The 25720-nt window shown below is 36.6% G+C and overlaps 1 protein-coding gene across 1 annotated transcript; it reads left to right on the top strand.

The window, feature by feature from the left end:
* The first annotated feature begins 166 nt into the window (after positions 1 to 166).
* LOC132130020 (tumor necrosis factor receptor superfamily member 10B-like) lies at positions 167 to 25505 on the top strand. Its single transcript, XM_059541597.1, has 10 exons — positions 167 to 419; positions 15871 to 16024; positions 16933 to 17061; positions 18922 to 19033; positions 19344 to 19474; positions 21208 to 21291; positions 21495 to 21532; positions 21680 to 21979; positions 22151 to 22187; positions 23069 to 25505. The coding sequence occupies exons 1-10, from the start codon at positions 393 to 395 to the stop codon at positions 23356 to 23358; spliced, it is 1302 nt and encodes a 433-aa protein (XP_059397580.1). The 5' UTR covers positions 167 to 392; the 3' UTR covers positions 23359 to 25505.
* Positions 25506 to 25720: the final 215 nt, after the last annotated feature.

The raw sequence follows: 25720 nt of genomic DNA, 5'->3' as shown, positions 1-25720 counted from the left end.
TGGCATTACTTGTATTGACTTAAAAGGCAGGCTACCGAATTGTAGCAATGACCCATAATAATACAGTAACATACAAATCACGGCTCTTTCATTAGTCTAGATTTCTTCACTCTGATTGGCCAGTGAGAGTGACGTCACCGACCTCTGTCTGACTTTTTCTTCTTGACCAAAAGATCAGAGAGAAAGGCGTCGCATTACACCAACCGCGTTTCGACGAGAAAGCAGCCGACAATGATTCTGTTCTGACAGGCCGTCAGACATTGGATGTACTTTGATTTGGGTAGTCACTTTTCTTTTCTTTTTTATAGTTTGTTCTGAAAACATTGTTTCCGGAGCGTAAACGAATCAACAAGTTGTTGGAAAAGTCGGGAAAACGCGCCATCCTTTACAGGATGGATAAATCCACGATGAAAGTCATGGTAAGAAACCTCACGGGTTTTGTTTGGGTAGTTTGGCTGAACAGTGCATATTTTTCGGAGTACCTATTGGATTATTTCATTGTTGGCACACCATTATTCTGTACTTGTAGCAAAAATGGATATGAACTCCTGGTGTGAGCGATCATAACGCTTTGAATGTTATAAGTCATTTTCTATGATTATGCGTTGCTTCATCAGACTTTTCGGTGCATGCAAGTATATTTTATTCTAGATATGCTTTTGGTTTTCTTTCTTTTTTTTCTTTCTCTCTTTTTTTACTGTTTTAATTTGTATTATCACAAATATGAAAGTGGATAGTGATAACGAACATCAAACTGTACTGGCCGCTGATATTTTATTCTGGTTCCGACTTCACTTACATTAAAATAGTGTCATGTTTTTATATTGCGTTTTGATTTCATTTACTAATATCCGAAAACTCTTGTAGACTATCTCAATTCTTAGTGAGCTGCCTACCTAGGCAACATTTTCTTGACCATTCAGTGCATCCAACATGTCACAAAGCGCTGTCTAGTTTTTGAGACAGCCTTAATGTGTAGTTCATCATAATTTTGTATGATAAACTACAGAGATTACACCATATTACTTTGACATGTTAGATTCTGGTACAGATAACCTATATGCAACAGATTTTATTTCTATTTAATTTCTGACACAATGATAACTAGATGATCATGATGCTACAACAATAAAAATATGCATTAAACTTATTTTATAATTAATAATAATTATATTTCTTATTATAAGAAATAATAGTAATATTTGTATTTTGTTTGTTTGTTTTATTTGGATCCCCATTAGCTTCAGCATAAGCTAAAAGCTATTCTTCCTGGGGTCCTATAATCTACCATGTGACAATACAATTTATGACACACCATACATACAAGACATTACACTACATTGAAAATACATATTATACAGTTAATACCATTGATCTCAAAATAACAATTAAACAATAAAATAAAAAAAATAATTTGAATTTATTTTCATTTATTTAAAATAAGTAGACTATTTGATAAGATGCATGGTATTCACTTAAGAATAAATGACTTATTATTAAATAATCAACTTTTTTATACTATTTTTGAGTGCTATTTCCAGAGGCCCACCAAATAGTGACATATTGGTTTAAACCGTGGAAGCATTGGTTAAAAATATCAGCTGAAGCAATTATTGAACATTTCAGCTAGTAAAGCAGTTCCCGGTCTTCTCTTCTCTTATGAACCTTGCCTTGTGAGAGTTTTCTAAGAGTAGTGCCACTGCCAGTGTTAAGTTTAATCCACATTGAAAGAGCCATTCACTGCCCTTCTGTTGGTTTTTCCAGCTCTGCTTTGCCAAAAGTGGCACTATGAAAAACGCTTCACCGACTGAATGCTGAGACTCACCTTAAAAACTTTCCCTTGTGTTCAGAGCCACACTCGGCTCACACTGTGTATGTTTAACTTAAAATCACACCGTTCCATAAAGCAGCGTATTGAAAAACACAGGTTAGTTGTGACATAAAGCAGCGTATTGAAAAACACAGGTTAGTTGTGACATAAAGCAGCGTATTGAAAAACACAGGTTAGTTGTTGCACTAAACTTAAGCGTATTTCATGTAAATGCATGCATGCATACATTTATATAAAGAAGCAATTGGCACATTTAATCATTAGTTACTGAGTAAATTCGATAATAAAATCATCAAAGGGAATGATGGCCATCTTAACTAGTAAACTTGACTGTTAACTCAACAGCCTCTTTGTCCCATGATCCCCAGGTAGACTCATCCTACTTTGAAGCCCATGTTTGTTTATTGAAATGACAGGGCAGAGATTGTTTGCAACACGACTGTTTATGCACGCTGTAAACTTTGCTAAGTTATTGGTCTGCTCTGGTTGGCTGGTTACTAGATGAAGATAGCACATCCTTGCCAGTCTGCATAGCTCAAATCCTGGACTAGTGAGAGCGCATGGGGAGGGGGTGGACGGAGGCGTACAGCTCCCACTTTAAACTTTCTGTCAACAAAGATGACCGGAATCAGATCTTTGTCAGATCTTTTGAGTCACAAATATTTTGCGTACAATTGAAGCAGGGGCCCCCGATCCCAAAGTCTTTCCATTTTCTTCCTGTTGTGCTTGGGATTTCTTAGGAACGTAAAAACATACATGCTGTTTCTTTTCACTTTGTGCACAGATATCTTTCTCACTCTCTCCCTGTCTTGACCTTGTTTTTTTTCTTTTTTTTTAATACCCTCTCACACTTCTTGAAGTTATGAGTGTGCTCTCTAGGGTGTGGGCATGGACAGGAAGTGTGCATGGTATCTCTCCGAGCGGCTCTGAAATCCAAACAGGACATGTGCTGCATACCTCGGGATCCACAAGAAAGACTCCAGAGCAGAGTCGACATCCCGCAGCTCGTTAGGAACCTTTTAAAGCCGCTTTCCATTGTCAGATGTTTGTAGAATACACAATAACGAGGAGTCAGGAAGAGGGAAGACTGAGTGATGCAATTAAATGCAACGCTCATTATCAGAGCAATGAGAATGATGTGGATGTGTGGGAGACTGTGTGTGTTTTAGAAAACGTACCATATATGTTCGTCTCTGCTGTAGATTACCCACAATAAACAAGGTCCTGAAGTGTTTATACTGAGATGAGAAGTACATTAATCCTGCTCTCAAGCTTTACGGCTGTTATGTAAGGATGTTGATGAGTAGTTGACATGAAATGCTTCATGAAACTTTTATTTTTATAATAAGTATGCATGGAGCTTTTAAAAAATATTTATACATGTATACATATATATATTTTATGTTTATGGTTTATATGAATTGAGATTATTTTTTGCACAATGATTTTAGGATAAACTCATTGATACACGTAGTAGATGTCTCGGGGGAAATTTGGTTCACATGAAAGTAGAAATGAAATGCTTTAGGGACATTAACTTTCATCCAGTTTAACGTCATCAAAATCATTAGAAATTATTTTAAAGACCATTTTGATAATTCTTTGATAATTGTTACAGTTTTTACAAAATATATTTAAAATATATTTTATATTTATAATATATATTTTTTATCTTTTATTTTATATAATATAGGTTTTGTATATTTAAAAAGTATATTTTAAAATATTAAGGGTTTTAAAAGTGCAAATATTCTGTACTCTTCTCGATTAATAAAAGCAAAATAAGCCAATAAAATTGCTTATTGAATATTTATTGACATTAATGACCATTTAAAATTAATGAGTGAGGCAAAACTTGTTTAAAAATGGTGAAATACTTGGTTACATGACCTAAGATATAGACATTCATATAAATGTTAACCTAAAACTTAATGTTAATCAAATCCATTTAAGTAGGGAGATCATACATTTTTGTGAATCATGTGCAAAATCTTCAGATTATTCATCTTTCTTGTGACATTAAATTTGTGTGTTTTTCAAAAGTTCAAGTAGGAGACCAATGAAATATTATCTGCAGTCGAAATGAAAGGACCTTGATAGCATGTGGGTTTGTGGTTAGGCTTGTTTCTTTTGCCATTTAGCTCTTCCCAGGAAAGGTGAGGCATCTTTCGGTGTTTCATGTATTTCTAAGGTGGCCACACCTTACAGTTCACTGCACCCAGATTCAGTGACTGAATGTGAGATGCGTTACATATATTACATTGTGCCTGCTATTCAGCTACCCTTCTTTTCAACCACCATTGACTGCAGTTAAAATGCTAATAGTGTACATTTTTCTGTGTGTGTGTGCGCGCATTAGGGCTGCATGATAAATCAGTGTACAACTGCTCTGTGTAGTAAATGCTGCTCCATGTGAAAGCACGCAGGTAATGAAGATTTACCGCTGATTACTGAACCGGCTTTACTGACAAGATGCACATTCAATATTTCATGCGATTTATCGTGCATGTTAGTGTGCATGTTTTTCTATTCCATTGGGCACATAAACCTGAATAATAGGTTACACACCGACTCATGGAGACTCGTGTTACTGTGGGGACCTAAATTGAAGTCCCCAAGCTGTAAATCATAGAGAATGAGTTTTTTTGAGAATGTAAAAATGCAGAAAGTTTTCTGTTGAGGGGTATGTTTTATATGTGTAGGGTTAGTGTAGGGCGATATACAGTTTGTACAGTATAAAAACCATTATGGCTATGGAGAGTCCTCAAGAATAGTAAATGAGGTGTGTTCCTGTGTGTGTTCATTCTTGAAAACAACACTCACTTGCTCTTTTATTCTTATGTTTTCTACATGAATCCACAGGTTAATCACAGATCGGGGACCCACCACCGTGGCAGACAGGCTTGAGTTGGGGTCTGTGCTTGAATATAGGAAATTAGATGAGGGTGTTATTTCTCACTTAAGCGATGGATAATAGTGTCGTAATAGAAGCTTGGTCACACCTTGCAGATGTTTTCCATGTGCATTTGCAGTGTGGTCGGGAGTATTCCTGTTAAATCTTATCTTGCTATTGATGTCAGGGAGCAAAGAGCAACTGTTTAGCTTTCTATGAATGGACTAATGCACTAAATGATAACACTCTGTTGATATTCCCCGAGTATTCTGGTTAGAGGCTTGTGTTAAACCAATGTATCATCTATGTATTTTATTTTTTATCTAGTATGCCTTCATCAAATATATTTCGGTATATTTTATAAATGTTATTTATTAAAATATATTTTTGGCTGATATGATAAGAGACTGCTGGAGATGGGCCATATATATATATATATATACATATATATATATATATGGCCCATCTCCAGCAGTCTCTTCATACATATATATATATATATATATATATATATATATATATATATATATATATATATATATATATATATATTTATTATTATTTTTATTTTTTTTACTTTTTATATATATTTATAAATTTATCTTCTTCTTTTTAATGAATCATTAGTTGTTTATATTAATCCTGTGTAATCAAAGAACTTACATGTGACAAAGGTCATTTTAGTTTTGAAACTTGTTCGACCTGTTTTTGATAATCAATGGGGTTGTCAACGAGAAGAGGCACTGAGTCATCCAGGCTTTAAAGCTTTTCATTGGATGAGACTTTGATCTGTGACGCATATTCAAGCTATTTACCTCCTGAGGTTTCCATGGAAAGAGCTGTAAAGAAATGTAAATATTTAATGCTAATTAAATTTGGCAGGGATGGTAGAGGTTATTTTACTCTGGCTGTTGTTAGGATTAATCTTTTCAGTCTTGTTCAGTGGCATTTTTATCTCATTTGTCCCACCTAGTGACATTACCCTACTTGCCAAAAAAAGAAAATGCATCACACTTTAGGTAAATCGAATGTAACGTTATTAAATAAGTTCAGATGTTCTGCTTGTGGGCCCAAACCAGTAATGTGAAGCATGCTATCTATATTTAAAGTATTTAAAGACATAAAAATTTATTTGGGAAGAAAATAAGGAATGTGAATTGGAAGTTAAACTGTTAGTCAGACATATTTATGTGGATGGACCCATTTTAGTCTTTTCTTGTAGACTTCAAGTTCTCAAACAAACTATAATGGATGTTTGAACTAGAGGTCGACCGCTTTATCAGTTTTGCTGGAACAATCGTTATCGGCAAAAATCCATGCCATTATTTTTCCGCGTTCTGTCCGTTGCTGGAGTGGCTGATAGTTTCCTGGGTTGAGTCCGTTGCTGGATTGGCTGAGAAGGCTCTGTTTTCATTATACAGTGCAAGAGCGGCCTCTAGGGGCTGAAATCACTGACAGCACGTGCTGTGTGTTTAGACACGTGATGCTGAACAGAGCAAGAAACTTCTGACAGAAAATACTGCCTCCCCTCAGAGCGCCATTCACATAGTTTAACATTAAATATACATTATATTCGCCCCGAATCGTTGTTTACGTAGATAATGAATTGTATATTGAGCATTTCCATCGAAACGTTTGTCTTTCTGTGGCTCTAATAAAGTCTGTATGCTTCATTTATAGAACTATAATATAGATCGCTCTCTCCGTTTGCTCCGTTTTTTAAACACTGAACTTCAAACTTATCTTTGGCTCATTGTTCATTCTTGAGGTAAACTTGTGTCTGTTTGGTGAATAAATAAACTGTTTTAGACCGCTGCTCGAGCTGAACACGACGTGTCCGGAGTGTGTGTGATACTGGTGAGTTCTCCTGGACTCAGCGCTGCTCTTTCATTTTGATTAGATGATCACTTGAGTGTTCAGTAACAGAAGCAGTTCAAGTGTACTGGGATAATTGTAGGGCCCTATGATTTTCGCGATGCAGAAAACGCGGACGGAGTCGCCTAATCCATTCATAAAAACAGAATTCACAGTTTAGCCCTCGTGACGCTCATGGTGATTTCAGCATCTGCCGCCTCACTAAATGAGGACAAAAACACATGAACAACATCTCCAGAACTGCTCTGAGAGTCACTTCATGAGCATCTGACCGTTTGATTTGAACAAAAGCATCATATCACGCACATATTTGTAAAAGTATTCATTTATTTTGCAACCCATCATAATAAAAGTCCGGTTTTGAAGTCTATTGTTCAGTAGAATGTACATCATCTACTACCACTACTAAAATGAAACAAACATAATTTTTTAAGGAATAATCACACAACATTTCTTCCATGTTTTAATTTTAATAGTAAATCCCCCTTGTTTGCCAAAAAAAGTTTGCTTAATTTTAAGTAATTAAAAGACAAATAAAATGAATGTTTCATGCCTTGATTTAATAACAATAAAAATGTAAATACACACAAAAGTTTTGAGGGAAACATAATTAGGCTTCTTTAAGAAAAAATAAATAAGTTGTTTTATGCGTTCAAATAATTAGACATGCTAAAACAGAATTTGGTAACAGTAAAAAAACTATGGTGAGAATCAATAAAACATTTCATAGGGCCCTAATCATGTAATTTTTCTTAAACTTTTATTAAACTTATTAACTTATGAAAATGTGTAAGTTTCATGATTTTATTTAATTAGACTTACTTATTATTAATAAACTTTAATTGAACTATATAAAAGGAGTGGAATAAAGTTAAAATAGTAAAAAACAGAATCCAGAAAAATAAAATAACAGAATTTGGAAATAAATAATAATAAAAAAAATTAAACCGATTTCATAGGGCCCTATTAGAGTGTGGTAATTTCAATATTTACTATTACTATTACTGTTATTATTATTATTATTATTATTACTACTACTATTTTTTTGTAAATAAAGCACTATTTCAGTTTATTTTTTATTTTTTAGTATCCATTTTAAAAACTATCGGTTAATTAATCGGTATCGGCCAGTGTGGTCCAACCTAGCTGTCGGTATCGGCAAAATCCAATATCGGTCGACCTCTAGTGTGAACTTGTCTCTTTATCTCACCAGTTGTATCTCGTATATTGTGCAGAACCGCAGATGCGGTTTTACACAGGAAGTGCTCTGTAAATCACTTAAAAAAAACAAAAACAAAAAAAAACTTTTTTGCTTCAATTCTCTTTGTCTGTCTGTCTCTCTCACCCTCTCTTCCTCTCTCTCAAAGAAAGAGATTTGGACAGCCCTTTCTGGTCGCTATTCACTACACTCTTTATTAACAGAAGACAGAAAAGCCACAGGAAATTTGAAATGTTGAAAATTGTGCTGCCGTGGTATTCTGGGGCTATTAATATCCTCCCATTCACAATAAGGACAACAGGCTGCCCGCCTGATCTCTCAGGCTGAGGGCTTGCTCAGAACCCCCCTCATCACCTTCAAGGGACTGAGAAATCACACTTGTTTGGATGGAGGTTTCAGAATGTTTTGGTCATTCTGTCGTTCACTATGTGGTTTGGGGTTGTGATATCACTGGATTAGTTGTGAAACTTGATGTTAACACTTTTAGGAGAATAAATTGGTTTATTTGAAGGATTAGATGCTTGGTAAATGATTGTGCAGCTTGTTGTCGCCGAAAATTTAAACTCCCATTAAAGACTGTGTGTGTTTTTCTGTGGCCCAGCACGAAGCTGAACTCCAGATGAAGCCTCCACATTGTCTGACTGTTTCCTGTGTTCCCCGAGAGGAGCCATTTACAGATTTTCACACGCTCATACTCAAGATGCTAGTGTGTGTGTGTATGATGTATGTGTGCCTTCACACAGTCTGTGGTTTAGGTAGAGTTCACAAGTTTCAGTATGTGTGTGACTGTCATATTTCATCAAAAGGGCAGCTGTGGCCTCAATAAAGTATGCAATGTTTTGAAAGCAGTTTTGCTATGTTGCAGAGCTTTTTGTGTTTTTCCCGTAAATTTAATACAAAGGTGAAACCTCGCTACACTGAATCATCTGACTTACTTAAATTTCCCCCCTTGGTTACATAGATTTTATATGAAAATGTCAGTATTTGAGATTAGTACAAGTCAGTACAAAATTAGTAAATTATGTCAATTTTACATAACACACACATACACACACATATATATATATATATATATATATATATGTATATGAACTAAACAGGTCTAAAGTCACAGTATAGCCATAACAAACAATTTCTATTTTAAACAAATGCTGTGCTTTCATACTTTATATTTATGAAAAACCATGAAAAAAATGTACAAATTAAAACAAATCTTTCTCTATCAATCATTCTCCTCTCTCGATGAGCCTTTGTCCTTATGCAGAATGTTTATCATGTGCATCCTGTCAGTATAATGCGTAAAAGACCATAATCGGAGGTTAATGTGAGGCACAAGATTACATAAGGCTCCTGTTCCGGATCGCTGGAAATAATGAAAAATGGCTTGTCGTCCCTTAACCGACAGCTCTGATAGAAATCATCTGTTAAGTGCGGGGGGAAACTCCTGCCTATCCGTCAATTCCAATCATTATACATAATGAAATGCACAGTACAGTATGTAGTACGGATGTAGCCTTAATTGAACACATACACACACACGGCAAATGTGAATGACTGACGGCCTTATCGTACTGTAACTCCAAACAATAAAACCTGTGAGACCCTATTGTCAACTAGCCATTAGCCAAGATTGTGCCAGAAGTGAGTGTCTGTGTGTGTATGAAACGGATACAGAGAGAGAGAGACAGTACAGCTGCCTATCCATATGTGGAAACAGGCACTTTTAAACAATGAAGATGTCATGTTCTTGTCTAATAGTTTAGATCTGGCAGCAAGCATTGTATACTCGATTGTTTAAGTGTAGCAAAGAAAGCCAACACACTTAGCACCTTCATTCAGGCCAAAGGTTTCTTTGCACTGTTGTGTGGTTGTTTATTGCATGCTGCCATTGGCATTAACCGGTTCATTCATGAGCTCTTTTGTGACCACCGCTTCTGGTTACGTTTACTTTGGTGGTCAGCCAGTCAAACAAAACTCATTCATTCTTTTTCTGCCGTTCATTCAGTTAATTAGAGGTTAAGGTTACCATGTTGGTGTACGTCCTGACCTCCTATTACAGGCCAAACCCTAACGCAGATGGTCTGGATGCTGTGAATGTGTCTGCGTGTGAGCGTATCCTTCTCACTTTTTTGTGAAGGATGTTCTGTGAGATAAATGAAATTCACAAGTTTGATTTGAAGCGAGTGGAGGCCTTGAAGTCTGAACCAGATTTCACTGCCATTTCCTCCTGTATAAAAGAATTGCCTGGGAAAGCAGGAAGCCAGTTTGCGTTGAGTTTGTTCTGGTCTTATCTTAGTTCTATCCGGTCATGCCTAGCAGGTGACCCGCATCCCTCCGCTACTGAGACGCTTTTGTCATGGTTCACTTCACAGGCGGTTTATCAGGATAGTCTTGAAGCACTGATAATGGAGACAATAGTTCACTTTCAGCAGCACTAGCTAATAAAAGCCAGACCACCGGTCCACAAAAGCTTTTTTCCAGATGAGATTACTTTTCTAAACAATGTTTGAGTTCTGATTATTAGCATAAGATCTGTCTTTTTGTGTAATTATTGAGACAAGATTGGGTTGTAGTTTTTACTAAATTGTCTGTATTTGGGTGCTAATGTCTTCTGGATGTTTGCATCACAAAGTGAAGTGAAACAAACAAAACTTTAGATAAATGTAAGTAATGTAATGTAAGTTTATATATTTAGTAAGTACATCACCTGACAGTTTTTATTCATTTTAAATTATTTTTACTAAGAAGACTTTGTCAGGGCTCAAAAACAAGGCCAATGTAAGTGAGTTCTGGCTGGTTGATGAAACTGTGACTTGCACCATATCTTCAGTGTTTTGTTTTGTTTTGTTTTGTTTTGTACAATATTAAAATGAGAGATAAAATATAAAAAAAAATATATAGTATAAAAATAAAATCATAATCAAATTCTTATAAGTCAGTATTTCATAAAACAATTTTAGTTTTTGTCAGAGCCAGTGAAAATAAATGTGGACCAGCAGGAAAAAAAAACAAGTAAAATAAGAATGTAGATAAGAAGCCACTGTCTTTCTTTACTAAAATCTTCAAAAGGTGTGGCTGTAATTGCAGAAGCACATGAAAACAAGCAAGCCATGCCATGACGTCCAGTGTGTCTTGTTTGTTAATAGTTTCACTATGAGCTGTCAGCAAGAAAGCTGACAAGTTTGTTCTAGTGCCACTCTGGAATCCAGTGATTCACCAGCTCTGGAATGTGCAGACACAGGAAGTGATGTCACTGCTCCCCCAGCCTCCTTCTCTGTGCCTCTCCAAAGAAAAAAAGACCACCTGTTCTGGGATCAGACGTGTCGCCATGGAGACGTGAAGTTTCCATAGCATTGGCACACACAAACGCAGTCAGGAAAATGTTTGACTGCTTTTTAACGAGTGCTTTGGCATAGACATCTGTCAGACAGGCTCCACTGTCATGGGTGGGTGATGTCGTAAGCAAATCAGCGAACTTTGACCCAGATGGGTTTGCATGTGCCAAGGGGGCCAGAACAGGTGTCAGACATTTAATGCAGCTACAAATTTTTCTGGCCGTAGCAACTGATACGTGTGTTTCATCCTGTACTTTCATTCCATATGGAAAAATCCAGTCTTTGCAGTGTGTGCGTGTTTTTGGGTGAAAAAGAGCGAGTACTGTAACTCATTAGTGTGACTTTTAATGTTCCCCTCATCTAAATGGTTTCAGTGTGTCCATTCGGAGACAGGAATCTCTCTTCTTTCACTCCTCATTCCTCTCTGCCATGCCTTCCCAAACTCACATGCGCCTGCCCTACGTATTGCACCACTTCTGGTCTTCTCACACTCCGTCTATTGTATCTGTCCCCCTTCTCCTTTTCTTTTCAAATTCCTCCAGCACTCCATAGCCGTCGCTCTCTGACCCCACCTCCCGACGGCTGCGTCTAAATGGTGCGATTGTGTATGTGTGTGTGTGCATGTGAACGTCTGTGGAAAGTCTGACGTGAGCGTGGAGAGTGTGGCTCGACAGTGCTGCTCAATCCAGGAAACTCCCTTAGAACAACAAGGCATGGCTGACATCCAGAGAGCTCCACTGTAGCCAAAGTCTGTCTCAGACTCCCCAATTCCCCCCCCCCCCCCCCAAACACACACATACTCGCTCAAGAAACTCTCACACATGCATTCGTCCGCACTTATTTCATTGTCTTGAGAGGTTTTACGCTCAGTGGCATCTAGACTCAATCCGTCTTCCTACAAGAAGACCATTGTACCCTCTGCCGAGTTCTAAACCTTGCATCTCCAACCCCGAATAGAGTCTCTGCTCTGTTTTTGAGTTGATTTACTGTGGCTGTTGTGATTCAAATATGAAAGATGAAGTAGCATTCAAAATGCAGTAGTTGTTGAGAACCTCGGTTATGTTGCACACTATAGCGCACGTATCCCTGTATTCTCTAATACCCCTGGTCCTCTGTGGCGTCTTAACGCAGCTGTTCAGCTCTATTTGATACTAGTTTACATGTAGCATTCTGCTTTTCTCCTCGGTGGAATGTCTTCTCTGATTGGTCTTCTGTTTTGGCAACCCAGTTGCTATTCTACAAATATTAGTACATAATATTACACTGTCAACACCTAAAGTTTTGCTGTTGAAGTTTGTCACCAGCAATGTAGCTTAACTTATTTTGATTAAACATTGAAAGGCACATGGAATCAAAGGCTACAGAATAGAATGCTACCATATTTCTTTTTCTATGTAGTATGCAGCATGCAATTTTTTTTTGCATGTATAGAATGCTCAGAAGAATAAAAAAAAATGTGTAGTGTATATATAATCCCTGCGATAGTGTGTCCCACAGTGCAATGAACTCAACTTGATACACTACCATTGAAAAGTTTGCATATTCTTGAACTTTTTATTCATCTGAAAAAAAGTCACTATTTCAAGTAAATAAATAAAGATTAAAAGAAATGTTTATTAACCACATAAAAATATTTTGTTAGGATCATTTGAGACTAAATTCTGGAGTAAAGTAGTAACTGATGAAAATTCAGCATTGACGTCACAGGAGTAAATTTATATTTTAATATATATTTTTTATATATATATTTTTAGTTGTAATAATAGCCCTATTTCACAATTTTGCTGCATTTTGTTTTTTCTTTTTTGATCAAATAAATACAACCTTAGTGAGCATAAGTAACTCCTTTCAAAAACAATGTTATGATGAAAGTAATTTATTCAAATTGTAATGTTCATATAATGTTTTATTTCAAAAAGGCTTATAAAAATGATTTTTTTTTTACTATTCCGCAGCATTGTCTTTTGAAACAACAATGCTGCATGCTAGATGCTACTATTAGAATTATTATTATTTTACACAAAAAGTATACAGTATGCAGTGCATTATTCTTTCGCGAACACCGCTACAAAAACAGATCATTCAGATATCCGCATGATTAAATCACATCCTGCACATTAATAATGAGCATATTAATGTGAACACCTATAATCCAGAATTCTTCAATATTGGTAAGCAATGATTAGCCAATCATAATAGAGGCGATTTACATAATTAAATATTTTTATTTTATGGGCATTTGTTTATACTTCTTACAAAAATGTCCAACCAGTATCCCGAATCAAAACCATTATACTAAAAGATTGCACTCCATTAAAGTCTGTTCATCAAGTTTTGATTTTCCAGGTTTACCATCTTTATTTACTCTGTGATATGAATTAGCACTTTTAAATGACTTATGTTTTTCTACTGAGAAAAGAAGCACAACCCTACTCTCTAGATAGAAATGTGAGGTTTCAGTTAAATGCAAAGTGTTCAAGATAAAAGAGATGTGTGTGTGTGTGTGTGTGTGTGTGTGTGTGTGTGTGTGTGTGTGTGTGTGTGTGTGTGTGTGTGTGTGTGTGTGTGTGTGTATCAGAGCACATCCATATGGTGAATGAGTGTCTAACACATATGTTCAAAGAAAGCCAATGTGTGTGGGAGATAAAGAGAACTAGAGGCAAGGATTCTTCTTTATATGTGTGTGTCTGTGTGTGTGTGTATTAGAGGAAAAGGAGTGTGATAGGGTGGTTGATTTTCATTCATTCTTTGTGTGTGTATGCTTGTGTGTGATTGAGTCAAACGAGAGAAAAGAGATATTTGGCGGTCGTTATGAGCAGACAGAGATGTGTGTGTGTGAGGGAGTCAACAGCAGCTCTGTATGGACTCTGACTAGGGAGCAGGGGTCTTCTACTTCAGACGAGCACTTTACTCGGTCCCTGAGGCACCCCTTCTTTCTTCTCCTTCTTTTCAGCATGTCACAATGAGAAGGCCTCATTTATGAATAAACAACACACTTTAGAGCCACCACTTCAAATGACCCACATTCTCCCAGACACACAACACCATGATACACCTCACCGGCAACTTGACACTACCGGCTCCATCTAACGGCCTACATTTCCCATTATCCTCGGAGACAAAAAGACGGAGATACCCAACTGACTGGCCATTGACCAGCATCGGGGACATTTGTTTAAAGTGCCATATTAGTGTTAAAAAAAGCTACTTAAATAAAAATATATAAACTTTTGTAGCACCACCCCCCCAACCCAAAAAACACATATAATATTAATCAAGGTTTCTTGCACCAAAACACTCATAATTTAGTGACCATTTTCCACAGACCGTGTTCCAAATCAACAGGCTGTTTTTGCTACTGTACCTTTAGAAGATTAATATTACCATGCAGTTTTGGTACAAGGTAGCATACTACATATTTATTAAAATATCTGTTGTACACGTGCAGTTTTAAAAATACATTGAGATATGGACAGTAAGCCTTTAATTGTAACAATGATAGTGATTTAGACTTCTCAAAGTGCAAAACAGTAGCAACAAATGAGTCAAACATGGATGGATTCAGTGAGTTTATTCAGTGAAGGATTCAACAGACAGATTCAGATTGGTAACTTGAGTTTGTTAGGTTTTTTTAAATGGTTATTTAAACTAATGAATCAAAATAATGTCCAAATTCATATGTCCAAATGACAGATGAATCACTGTGGCATTTATTTGTGTGCCTTTGACATCAACTACAAATTTTATTGGTTTGTTCTTCCCTTTAAAAGCTGACATGCCTGTTCATTTTGCTGTCCTAAATATGTATAACCATATGATTAGCTTTTTATTTGCATTTAGCATTGTTTTGCACTGTTGTCTATGACTTTGTCGGAGCTTACTTTCTCCCCACCATTTAAGAAATCTATTTTTTTTAGACGTTTATTGGTGTTTCCATGGATCCCATAGAACACTTAGCGTTTTGTCAGGGTAGGTTGTTTTGTTCTGGTCCAGGAAAAGACTCTCTCCTGCTCTGTTAATTCGCTTTGCTCTGCAGATGTGCACATCAGATGGTTTGAATTAAATGCTAGACTGCTTACACAAGGTCAGCTATGAGAACTCAGAATACCTCTCTGTTTGCCTCTGGAACTGAGAAAGAAAGGGTAAATGTGTGTGAGAGAGCACAACTCTGCAGCCGTGTGAAAGTACAAAACTGGTATTTCTCTGGAAGAAACCTCTTATCTACTGTTCTTCCCAGCCTTTTTTTTTGTCTCATGTACCCCCCTGCAGCTCCATAAGTAAAGCTCAAATAACCATTCATTTGCACCAATGGCAACAACAAATTTTTTTATGAATGAAATCCAGATGAGACATTTAACAGTATTCCCTACTTTATTCCTGTTATATTTGTATTAATGTAAGTAGTAAGTAAATCTGCTGTCTGAAGTGTGTAAGACAGTCATTTATTATTTGGGTAGATTTTTTTTAAATCTTATTTTAGTTCAGCTTAAGTAGATGAATGCATCAGTGTGTTTACAAATGCATTAAGTCTGAAAATTAATCACAATTGATCTAGTGACAAACCTGATCCTAATATTTTCTAAAGTATTAACGCAAGTCATAATTTCCGTTTTACAGAATTAACTAGTAAAACCAAAATCTTTCTAAGTACCCACTGGGATACATGAATTGCAAGTGATGGTGAATGCATATTGAAAAATCTCATTTCGTTCTCCAGGTCCCTATTATCATTGCCTTGATTCATGTGGGTCATGGAGCGGCAGAGCTAGTGTTTGCAGGAGACCTCCAGAACCTCACAGCAAGACAGATGAACTGCGTGGAGAACCAGGAGTACCCTCACAATGGCTTCTGCTGCAAGAACTGTGAAGCCGGTAAGTTCTAGTGAAGATTCATCTCTGAAGTTCCTGTCAAACCGTGAGAACTTCCCATGTGAAGGCCAGTTTTGTAAACACAAATGACTCAAATCTTTCAAAGCAGTAAATTAAAGCATACACTGGTTTTCAAGATGTTTAAAATGGCTTTACAGGCTTTGTTGATGAGGCGCTAACAAACATTTGCCAGTGTTGCTATTAAGAGTATTATTCTTTAATGAAAATAGCAAAATGGTTCTTTTACATCAGTAAGGGTTAGGGTTGGCTCATCATAGAGATGCATCTCTTGAGAGATATTGTAAGGCTTGTGCCAAAGGTGTTTGTAGGCCTGTAGGTTTTGTAGGTTTTGCTCTCTGCAAATATGAAGCACCCATGAAGAGCAGCTTAAATCACCAAACTGCCAGATGGCAATTAAACACTAAATATAGAGTTTGGAAATATAGTATTGACAATTACAATGAGAATATGATGAATGTAAAACAAATGATATAATGAGATAATTTAATGTTTAATATAAAACAAGATCATTTTGTGAAACATAATGGCATAAATGTATTTATAAATGTACATTTATTTTATGAAACGTAATGGCACTTAATAGACAAAAATAGATTCTTGAAAAATGACTTAAATATGAGAATTTTCATGTGAGAAATGCTTATTAATAATTATAATACTAAATAACTGGTGTCAGAATATGTACCAAGAAAAAAATTAAAACATTTTAAAAGACATGTAATGTGACAAAGGAGGCATGCAGTTTAGATTAATAATACAATCATTTTAAATGAGTTTGATTCTAAATAAAAACTCATTCCCATTCTACTTTTCACTCCTAATGCCATATCTTATGTTCTAATGCCTTTCATGAAATCTTTTCTTTAACACATTGTTTTTTCTATTCACAGGCACTTATGTGAAAGAGAAATGTAGCAGGGACCAGGAGAAGGGCATTTGCGCTCCCTGTGAGAAGGGCACGTATGCCGAACACCCCACAGGCATGGAGCAGTGTCTGCAGTGCAGCCAGTGCCACAGAGGTAATGTTCTCCACCTTCTTCTCTAAACCAGCCATTTACCCCTGAGTTTGAGTCCGTATCATAATAAGATGTTTGTAAAAGGCAAAGCCAGATCTTCCTCTTAGAGTTGTTTAAAATAAGTGTTTGAATTAGGTCTGTGACTTGCACTTGGAGATACAGAAATCTCAACCTTGTGCTTTTGTAATTGATTGTTGAGTTTTCCAGTAGACAGCCATCTGTAGTCTGCTCTGACTCTCTAGAGAAGCAGAGCACTCAGGAATGTAACATTTATACATCTCAAATGATGGAACACACATGGTCCTTCCTTGTCATGCTGGGAAGGCAATAACGGAACCCATCACCAATGACTACTGGACAAACATTTAACCTCTGAATCTGCTGTCGGAAAATAGAAAATAAAAATAAAAAATTTCTGAGATGATATAACAATGCTGGCATTAGAATGATTTGCTTTTGGAAATTCAGACTCGCCTTTTGTACAGAATGGAAAAATGTGCGGCATACTGTGATCTCCAAGTGAGACGGAACACCTAAAGCACGTTGAACCCATCGCAGAAAACTCTGCTGTGACAGGTGCAATTATTTTGCAAAGCTATTTAGTCTGTCTGTGGTTCCTGTGAAGTCAAAGCCATCCATTAAACTGCTGTTTATTTTGATTGGACAGCTACATTCACCGTTTATTAAGTCATTTGATTTACCTAATCACTCTTTCCCACGAGACCCTACTGCTTGTTCAGATCCAAACACTACATATTCGTATAAACAAAATCTCCTATAGGATTCTCAAGAGGAAGGGGACATAAGCAGGCCCCATGAATAGAGCTGAGTCTAGTGTTTCCTGTGCTGGACACCTCGCTCCTGGGAATCTGATCTCCTAATGTTACACGTCCTGGGTGTGGCCCCACTCCTGTGTTCTTTCACTAGCCGTGTGTGTGTGTGTGTGTGTGTGTGTGTGTGTGTGTGTGTGTGTGTGTGTGTGTGTGTGTGTGTGTTAGTGAATGACTGATCTATCCTCTAGTTTATGCACACCTTTGTGTCTCTTGTCCAGGTTTGTGTGCATGCGTGGGTTTTAGAATGATGCAGGGCGTGCCTGTATCATGTGGCGTCTTGTTCGGTAACTGTTTTGCGCAATTAATCACTCCCAGGTTAGTCCTTTGCCTGCTGAGTCACAAGGGTGTGTTGATAAGACTTTCCATGCAGTACAGCTGTTGTAAACTAAATGTAAAGAAAATTTAATTCTGGACTGAAACTGGATCTGTATTGATTGGACATTCATCCTGTAATTAATTTAAATATTGAGTAAATTTTTTAGTTTTTTGGATTGAATCTGGATGGGGTTCTGGATTTATCAAAAATGTAACTATTTTATCTTACCCTGCAGAGGTGCATTTCTGCTGTCTGCTGAGGCAGATATTAGTTTTCAAATATATACATTGTATTATTATTTCATCTAAATGTGGATTAAATCTGGATCAGGATCTGGATTTATCTGACATTTAAATAATTTAACCCCCTTTTAAAGGTGCATTACAGCTTTTCCCAGAGACAGGTTATAGTTCTAACAATAATATATGGAATATTTTTTTTTTAATCTAGAGTTGGATTGAATCTAGCTGGATTATTCTCTTAGCATCTGGACTGAATCTGGATTGATGCAATCATTCAGTTCACCCTTCAGATGTGTGTTAAGACATTGTCTCTATTCCAGTTGTTCTCTGAGGCAGATGTTAGCTGTAACAGATAGACACTGAATCATTCTTTCATTTAATCAGACACTGTTTGCTGAGGCAAAACCATTAGGTCCATTGCTTCTCTCCAACTTGTTCTGATTTCTCAATCCTTCTCTTCCTCCCTTTACAGATCAGATCTTGGTTGCAGAATGCATCAGCACAAGCAACACAAAGTGTGAATGCAAACCCGGTACCTTCTGCCTGCCAGACGAGCCATGTGAAGTGTGCAAGAAATGCGCCAAGTGAGCTTCTCATTTCCTCTGGAACATGCTCTTCCCATTTGACCTCTGTTCTGCAGCATAACACCCAGATGAAAGCAGACAGATCTGACACTCCCATTTTCTATTCTCTTAACCTTTTAGCCCCAGCCTATGGTTTAGATCACAACCTTCAATGAGTCAGATCCCTTTCCCACTGATTCACTCTCTCCACCTTTAAACCATCAGGCTATTGCTGTGCTATTCATAATGACGATCATTTTAAGACTCCTATTTTAAGCCTTTGGCTTCACACCTTTTCTAAAAAAGCATTTTTTTTACTGTGGTTTTGCAGGTGCAAAGCTGATGAGGATGAAGTGAGCCCTTGCACTGCGGCATCTAATACGAAGTGCAAGAAGCGAAACTCTCCTCCGACAGAAGGTCCAACGGAAAAGCCTTCGGCACCAAATAACACTAATACTATAGGTAAGGCAAGCACATGTGTACAAAAGTCCAAAATAAACTTAACGTGCCCCTATTATGCCATTTTTAAGGTTCCTAATATTGTTTTGGGAGGCACCTACAATACAATTACATACATGCAAGGTAAAAAAATGCTTAAATTTTCTCAAAATATGCATTAAATATCACCTAATTTTCCAATGATTCTTAACAGTTTGTTCGAAGCAATTCTAAGATTCAGGATTTCCCGAGCCTACTCTGCTCTGATTGGTCAGATGGCCCAGTCTGTTGTCATTGGTCTACTGCTTACAGTTCGCCAGAAACGATACGCCCATTTCCATAGTTCCGCATTTTGAACCCTCAATAAAAAATAAAAACATCTATTATTTGTCATACTTACAGGTTGTGATTCAGTGGAGCCAGTTGGTCCAAATAAACAGGGTACTACTGAGCAATATTTCAAGAGCAAGTGTTTTGTGAATCCCACGTTGAACTCCCTGAGCTTAGAGAAGCACAGTCTGTTTGTGGCCAGCCAACGTAGAACATAGGCTGGAATTATGCAAATGTGTTACGTGTAGTAGAGCTGTAATCGGGCCTTAAAAGTTAGGCCTGACAGGACCCGAGCCCGACAAGTACATTTTGATTGACAGCTTTTTTAAAGCCCGAACCCGTTTACAGCCTGATATTATTTAAATGTGCGCAAGCACACAACTCTTTTGCCTTTTGTCAATAATGAGTCATTTATACATGTTTTAACATAATTTATTCATAACTAACGTAGACTAGACCACTTGGAAGTTGGAATAAAGAAATAAAATAAGTCCTCTGTGACATAGTAACATCTCAGTATTTCAGACATAGGCTCATTTAGCCTATAAATAGACCAACGCACCAATAAAAACGAGTCATTTTTAACTAATTAAATTAAGATAAATTTTAAATTAAGATGGGTATTTGGCAATAATGACATTAAGATAAAGGCTCCACCGGATTTGCTTCGCACTAGCAGATGATATTTAATAAAAGAATAATGCCAACATTATCGTAAATACTCTGTCCACATTATGCATTTAAGACTCAATTAATATTTAGTTATCATTTGAAAAAACATTACTCACAGAGATTAGGCTAATGTTTTTAGGCTAATGGCTAATGTGAAACCTACATGTTTTTGTGGAGGAAAATGATTGAATCCACTGTAGATGGCTTCAGCGCGTTCCTGCGCTCACTGATGGTGCATCATTATTCACTCATTATTCTCATTATAAACATGGTCAAAACTTTTCCACACCTCAGACTTTGCTTTAGTTGCTGGTGCAACTAAAACGTAATCGCCAGAGGCAAGCCTCCGTTACAGCTACTCAGCATTCATTTTCGCATCTTTCTCACGCTAATCAAAACACATCACATGACCGCTCGTTTAACCTGATGATCTAAATTAAGCCCGAACGCGATGGGACCCGACGGGTTCGGGCAAAGATCTTCAGCTCTAACGTGTAGCCGTAACGGAAGTGACACTAATACAATACTAACGGCTCGTTTAGGTTGTACAGAGTCGATACTTTATTTTGGGAGACAATAACTTTATTTATTGTGCATTTTCGGACAGCTATATAACACACTGGATGAAAGGCAATATTGGAAATGGCATAATTGGGGAACTTTAAATTGATAAAATAAGTGATGCAATCATGACATTAATTACACTGCATCATGTAATGAATCAAGGAAATATTTAATCTTCTTTTCTTTTTCAGCGATTTTTATATCAGTGTTACTTCTGCTGATATTCATCCTGCTTGGAATATTCCTCTATAAGAGATATCAACGTCAACAAAGCAGTATGTTAAAAATCCTCTTTTATTCCTTGTATTGAATAACACTGCTGCAGCAGTTATATCTGTATCATTAAAAGTAATTGCGCAACATTTAATGCATTCACAGTATTATGCCGTATATCTACTAAGTGGAAAATCAACCTTTGATTGAAACTGCTTTAAATACATACGTTTTATGGACATAATTGCTGTCAATTTTATTTCAGGCCCTGCTGTTGATTTGAAAGAAGTGAAAGTTCCTATTGTAAGTGGTTTTTGGCTTTTTATGCATTAGTTTGATTCGTTACATGAATATTATTCTAATGCTGCAAATAAAAAAACATTTTTTTATTAAATTATTTACTTTAACTTATAGTTTTAATAAGTTGATGTTCTTCTTGACATCACTTAGGAAAAGCGCCCAAGATCTGAAGAGGAACAAGAGAACAGCCGCAATGCTGGATTAGAGAGGGAAGAGGGGCAACGCCTAGAGTCCCGCCCCTTTCTAACGCAAGAAACACAGGAAACCGGCACCAAGAGCATACCAGTGGAGGATGAGGACCGGGGATTGGGTGACAGCTTGCCAAACACTACCAGCTCTTCCCAAACCAGTCTATCTCCCCTCCCTCCTGCAGTCTACAACGAGGAATCACCACAATCGACTCCCCAAGCCCAAAGACAGCCAGAGATGGTTACAGAGCCATGGGCAGGGGTTAGTAAGAACTAGTATCTGTTTAGATCAAAATGCAATGAAACAACAAGATAGTACATTAAAATGTTTGGAAAAATCCTTGTTCCCAAGTAGAAATCTTTATTTCCTAAAAACTGAAAAACAAATTTTACAACATTGCTAAATCAGATTTTTTTTTTTTTTTGTATATAGAATGATGGTCCTCCTAGAAGACTTGTTCCTGTACTTGGTAAGATATCATTCTCTCAGACACAGTATTTGGAGAATACATACAACATAACATTTCTTGGTTTATATTGAGTAAATGTGACTTTAGCAGTTCAGTAAAAGCATCAGAGGATAATTCACACATCACCAGACATCACAATGTTTCAATTTGTGAGTTTAGACTCATTAGTAAGATAAATTAGCTATAAAAAGAGAAATAGTGCAGTAGAAAGATATATTGTTCCTTTTTTTCAGTTTTTCTGAAGAGTGCAAATGTTCAAAAAACAAAAATGGAACTGAAAGAAAATGTAAAAAAGATACAAATAAAAATAAGATACTTTACCATTCAAATGTTTTGGGACGGTCAGATATTTTAAAAATGAAATAAGTCTCTTATGCTCACCAAGGCTGCATTTATTTTATCAAAAATGTTATTTATTATGATGTTAAAGCTGAATTTTCAGTAGCCATCACTCCAGTCCAGAAATCATTCCAATATGCTGATTTGGTGCTTAAGAAACAATAATATCAATGTTGGAAACAGCTGTGCTGCTTAATTTTTGTAGAAACTGTGATCATATTTTTCAGAATTACATAAATAAAAGGTTCAAAAGAACAGCATTTATCTGAAATGCAAAACTTTGTCATGAGTGTGAGTTTTGATTAGTTTAATGCATCCTTGCTGAATAATTACTTCCAAAAATAAATGAAAAATCATACTGACCCTGTGTTTATAATAAAGAAAATAAATATAAAACTAATTCCGTATTTTAATCATTCCTAACCTTAATTATAAGTACAGAACGCGCCCTCTTCATTAAAATAATTGGATCTTTATTGGAAGTTAATATTCAAAAGGGCCATTAAACATGTTTCTGAAGTCTCATTGCTCTGATTTAATAGGTGAGGAGGAGTCTCTAAGCAAGAGTTTCGACCTGTTTGACACCCTGGATGTGCGGTACCACAACAGGTTTTTCCGCAGCATCGGCGTCAGCGACAACGCCATCAAGATGGCCGAAACACAGCAGCCTATGGACAAAGTGTATGACCTATTGCGGGTTTGGATGCAGAAAGAGGGCCTGCGGGCAAACATCAACACATTACTACAGGCTCTGCTAGACCTGGATCAGCGGTATTCAGCAGAACACATCGCCTCCAAGGCTGTTGAACGAGACTACTACAAATATGAGTAACGTCTCTTAAAGACTGCAAGAAATTTGTTAAGTAAAAAAACGAAATAACGGAGAGGTGTTGATTCGTTGTGATTTCTCCTCAAAGGGTCTGTTGGCATGAACTTGATGTCCCGTTACGGCGACATTGGAGAATCACCTCTCTGTAGCGCCCAAGTTGGGTTTAGAAGCCAACACTGGACCTTTTTTTTGAGGATTTACACTGGCTAGCAGCAGAGGGCGATGTGTTCCCTCTAAACCGTGCATTGTAGTAGCCGTTACTTGATGCACTGGCCTCAGGCGTTTAAACTACAGGTTGATCCAAAGCCTACGTAATGATGTCATTAAACCTTTGATTAAGCCAAATGTTCAAACTAAAGCAAGTGTATTTAGTTCCGTGCCTTACTTGTTCATACTCACAGGCACAAACTGAAGATTTTCACAAGCTTCATACTACATATAGTCATATTTCTGCGGTTAATTACTTCTGTTCTTAGCTACCAAACCTTGTTAACGAACTCAGTTACAAATGAACAAATATGCCTCAAAATGAGTTTAGTACTTGGTTCAGAAAGAGTTTTGGATTTCAGTCGTATGTCAGCAGTCCAGAGTTTCATGTGAAGTTCAGAACTTGAATTTTTCTTCGGTTGTTACAGAACAGGCTGCCCCTGAATAATGCAAATCTGTGAAAGGTGATTTCAAATTTTTTTTTACTATTATTATTCTCGACAAATGACCTTCCTTCATCTGTTTGGTGCAAGGACGAGATGTTTTGCAATCTTCTCGGCCTTTCTTTCCTGTTCCTTTTTCCTTATTTATATTTAAACCAGTGATATATTTATTTGTTTCATGTAATTACGCATTATTTATACCTGTTACCAATGTTCACCTACAGTAAGTGTTCCTGAAGCATTTATCATAACTCAGATGTTCACCAGTCTAATCCTTCCGGTCCTTTCACAAGCAGATTAGTGCCATCTTCAGGTAGTTTATCAATAGCTAAGAAGACATTTCTGCATTTCCCCCGAGTGTGTCACTTACTACTGACACAGCATTTCTTGTTATATGAATCACAAAACGTGCCCTTCGCTATGGATGTAGTCGTTCGTGTTCTGAAATGCTACAGAAAAGCTTGAATGAGTACCAGGGTCAGTATCTCTTGGACGCTCGTATCTGCTTCCACAGATTGAATTAATATCGAGGATGAGGCATTTCAAACCTCTGCTCGCTGTTCTTGTTTTTATATGCGGTAGTGCACAGGTACGTGTTTTTAAATAGCTAAAAGATGAAGGAAATTTATGCTCACCCAGAAACTACTTCCAGTTCAGTTACGTTTTGTCTAGAATGTACATAGTTGTCAAGAATTGTATTAAACAAAACTAATAGATATATATTTATGCAAGCCCTAAGAGCAAAATGTAATGAAGTACTGCCTAAAAACTGAACCGAATGAACAAACAAAAATAAAAATGAACAAGTGGAATTGATGTTATCTGAATAAACAGGGGCTTTTAATTCATTTACGTAGCAGTAAATGAACTGTGTCGTCTGATTCGGCTGTATAGCTATGTAACTGTATTGGTGTATGAAATATATTTTCAGAACATATCTCACATCAGCTTTACTCCTTAAACAGACTTGTTGGAAGTTTAAAAGCTGAAATCAGATCCAAACAAAATGGCTCCAGTTCTTAAATTGTAGAGTTATGTACAGTGCAGGCACTGCCACCTATTGACGTAGAATTGAATAGCAAGAAAAAAAAAACCTGCATCAATTTTAAGGGACCTTTATTCCCCCCACATCTACACAGCCTTTTCTTTACATCTTCAATCTTTTTGCACTGAATTTAACATTGAGTGTCTCTTCAAATGTAGATGCAGGAGTTTTTACCTCTGAGCAGTTCAGTGCCATCTGTTTCTCTGTGTTGTTTTATACATTTTTTTTTGTTTTATATCGACTCCACGTTGATCCTGCCTTGACGCCTCTAACACAGCCTCGCATGCCTCAGTGCTCGCTCATTCTACGCTTCATTTTCTCAGTGAAGCATAGAGTAGAAGTTTTGTATCCCTTTCTTTTCCCCCATAGACAGTTGTTTGCTTGTTTATGAATGTAAAATGTGTGTTGTTGCAAAGTAGAATGTTTTTGTTTTAAAATAAAATAAAAATAAATAAAAATGGCAATTTTTCTTTCCAATTTATGTTTTAAGACATGGTGTTATTGTTTAAATATTAATTATATAATTATTATACTATTATTACTATTGGTTTTTATTATTTATTAATAATGTCTATTTCTTATTGTCTTTTTAGTCATTTATAATATATTTAACATTACATAATTTACAATCCTTTTTATTAATGGTGGTGCTTACAAAAGCACAAAAAAG

This window comes from Carassius carassius, chromosome 47 (assembly GCF_963082965.1).
Source record: "Carassius carassius chromosome 47, fCarCar2.1, whole genome shotgun sequence".
NCBI classification, from domain to species: domain Eukaryota; kingdom Metazoa; phylum Chordata; class Actinopteri; order Cypriniformes; family Cyprinidae; genus Carassius; species Carassius carassius.
The sequence above is the reverse complement of the archived record's forward strand: the minus strand, read 5'-3'. Positions and strand labels throughout refer to the sequence as shown.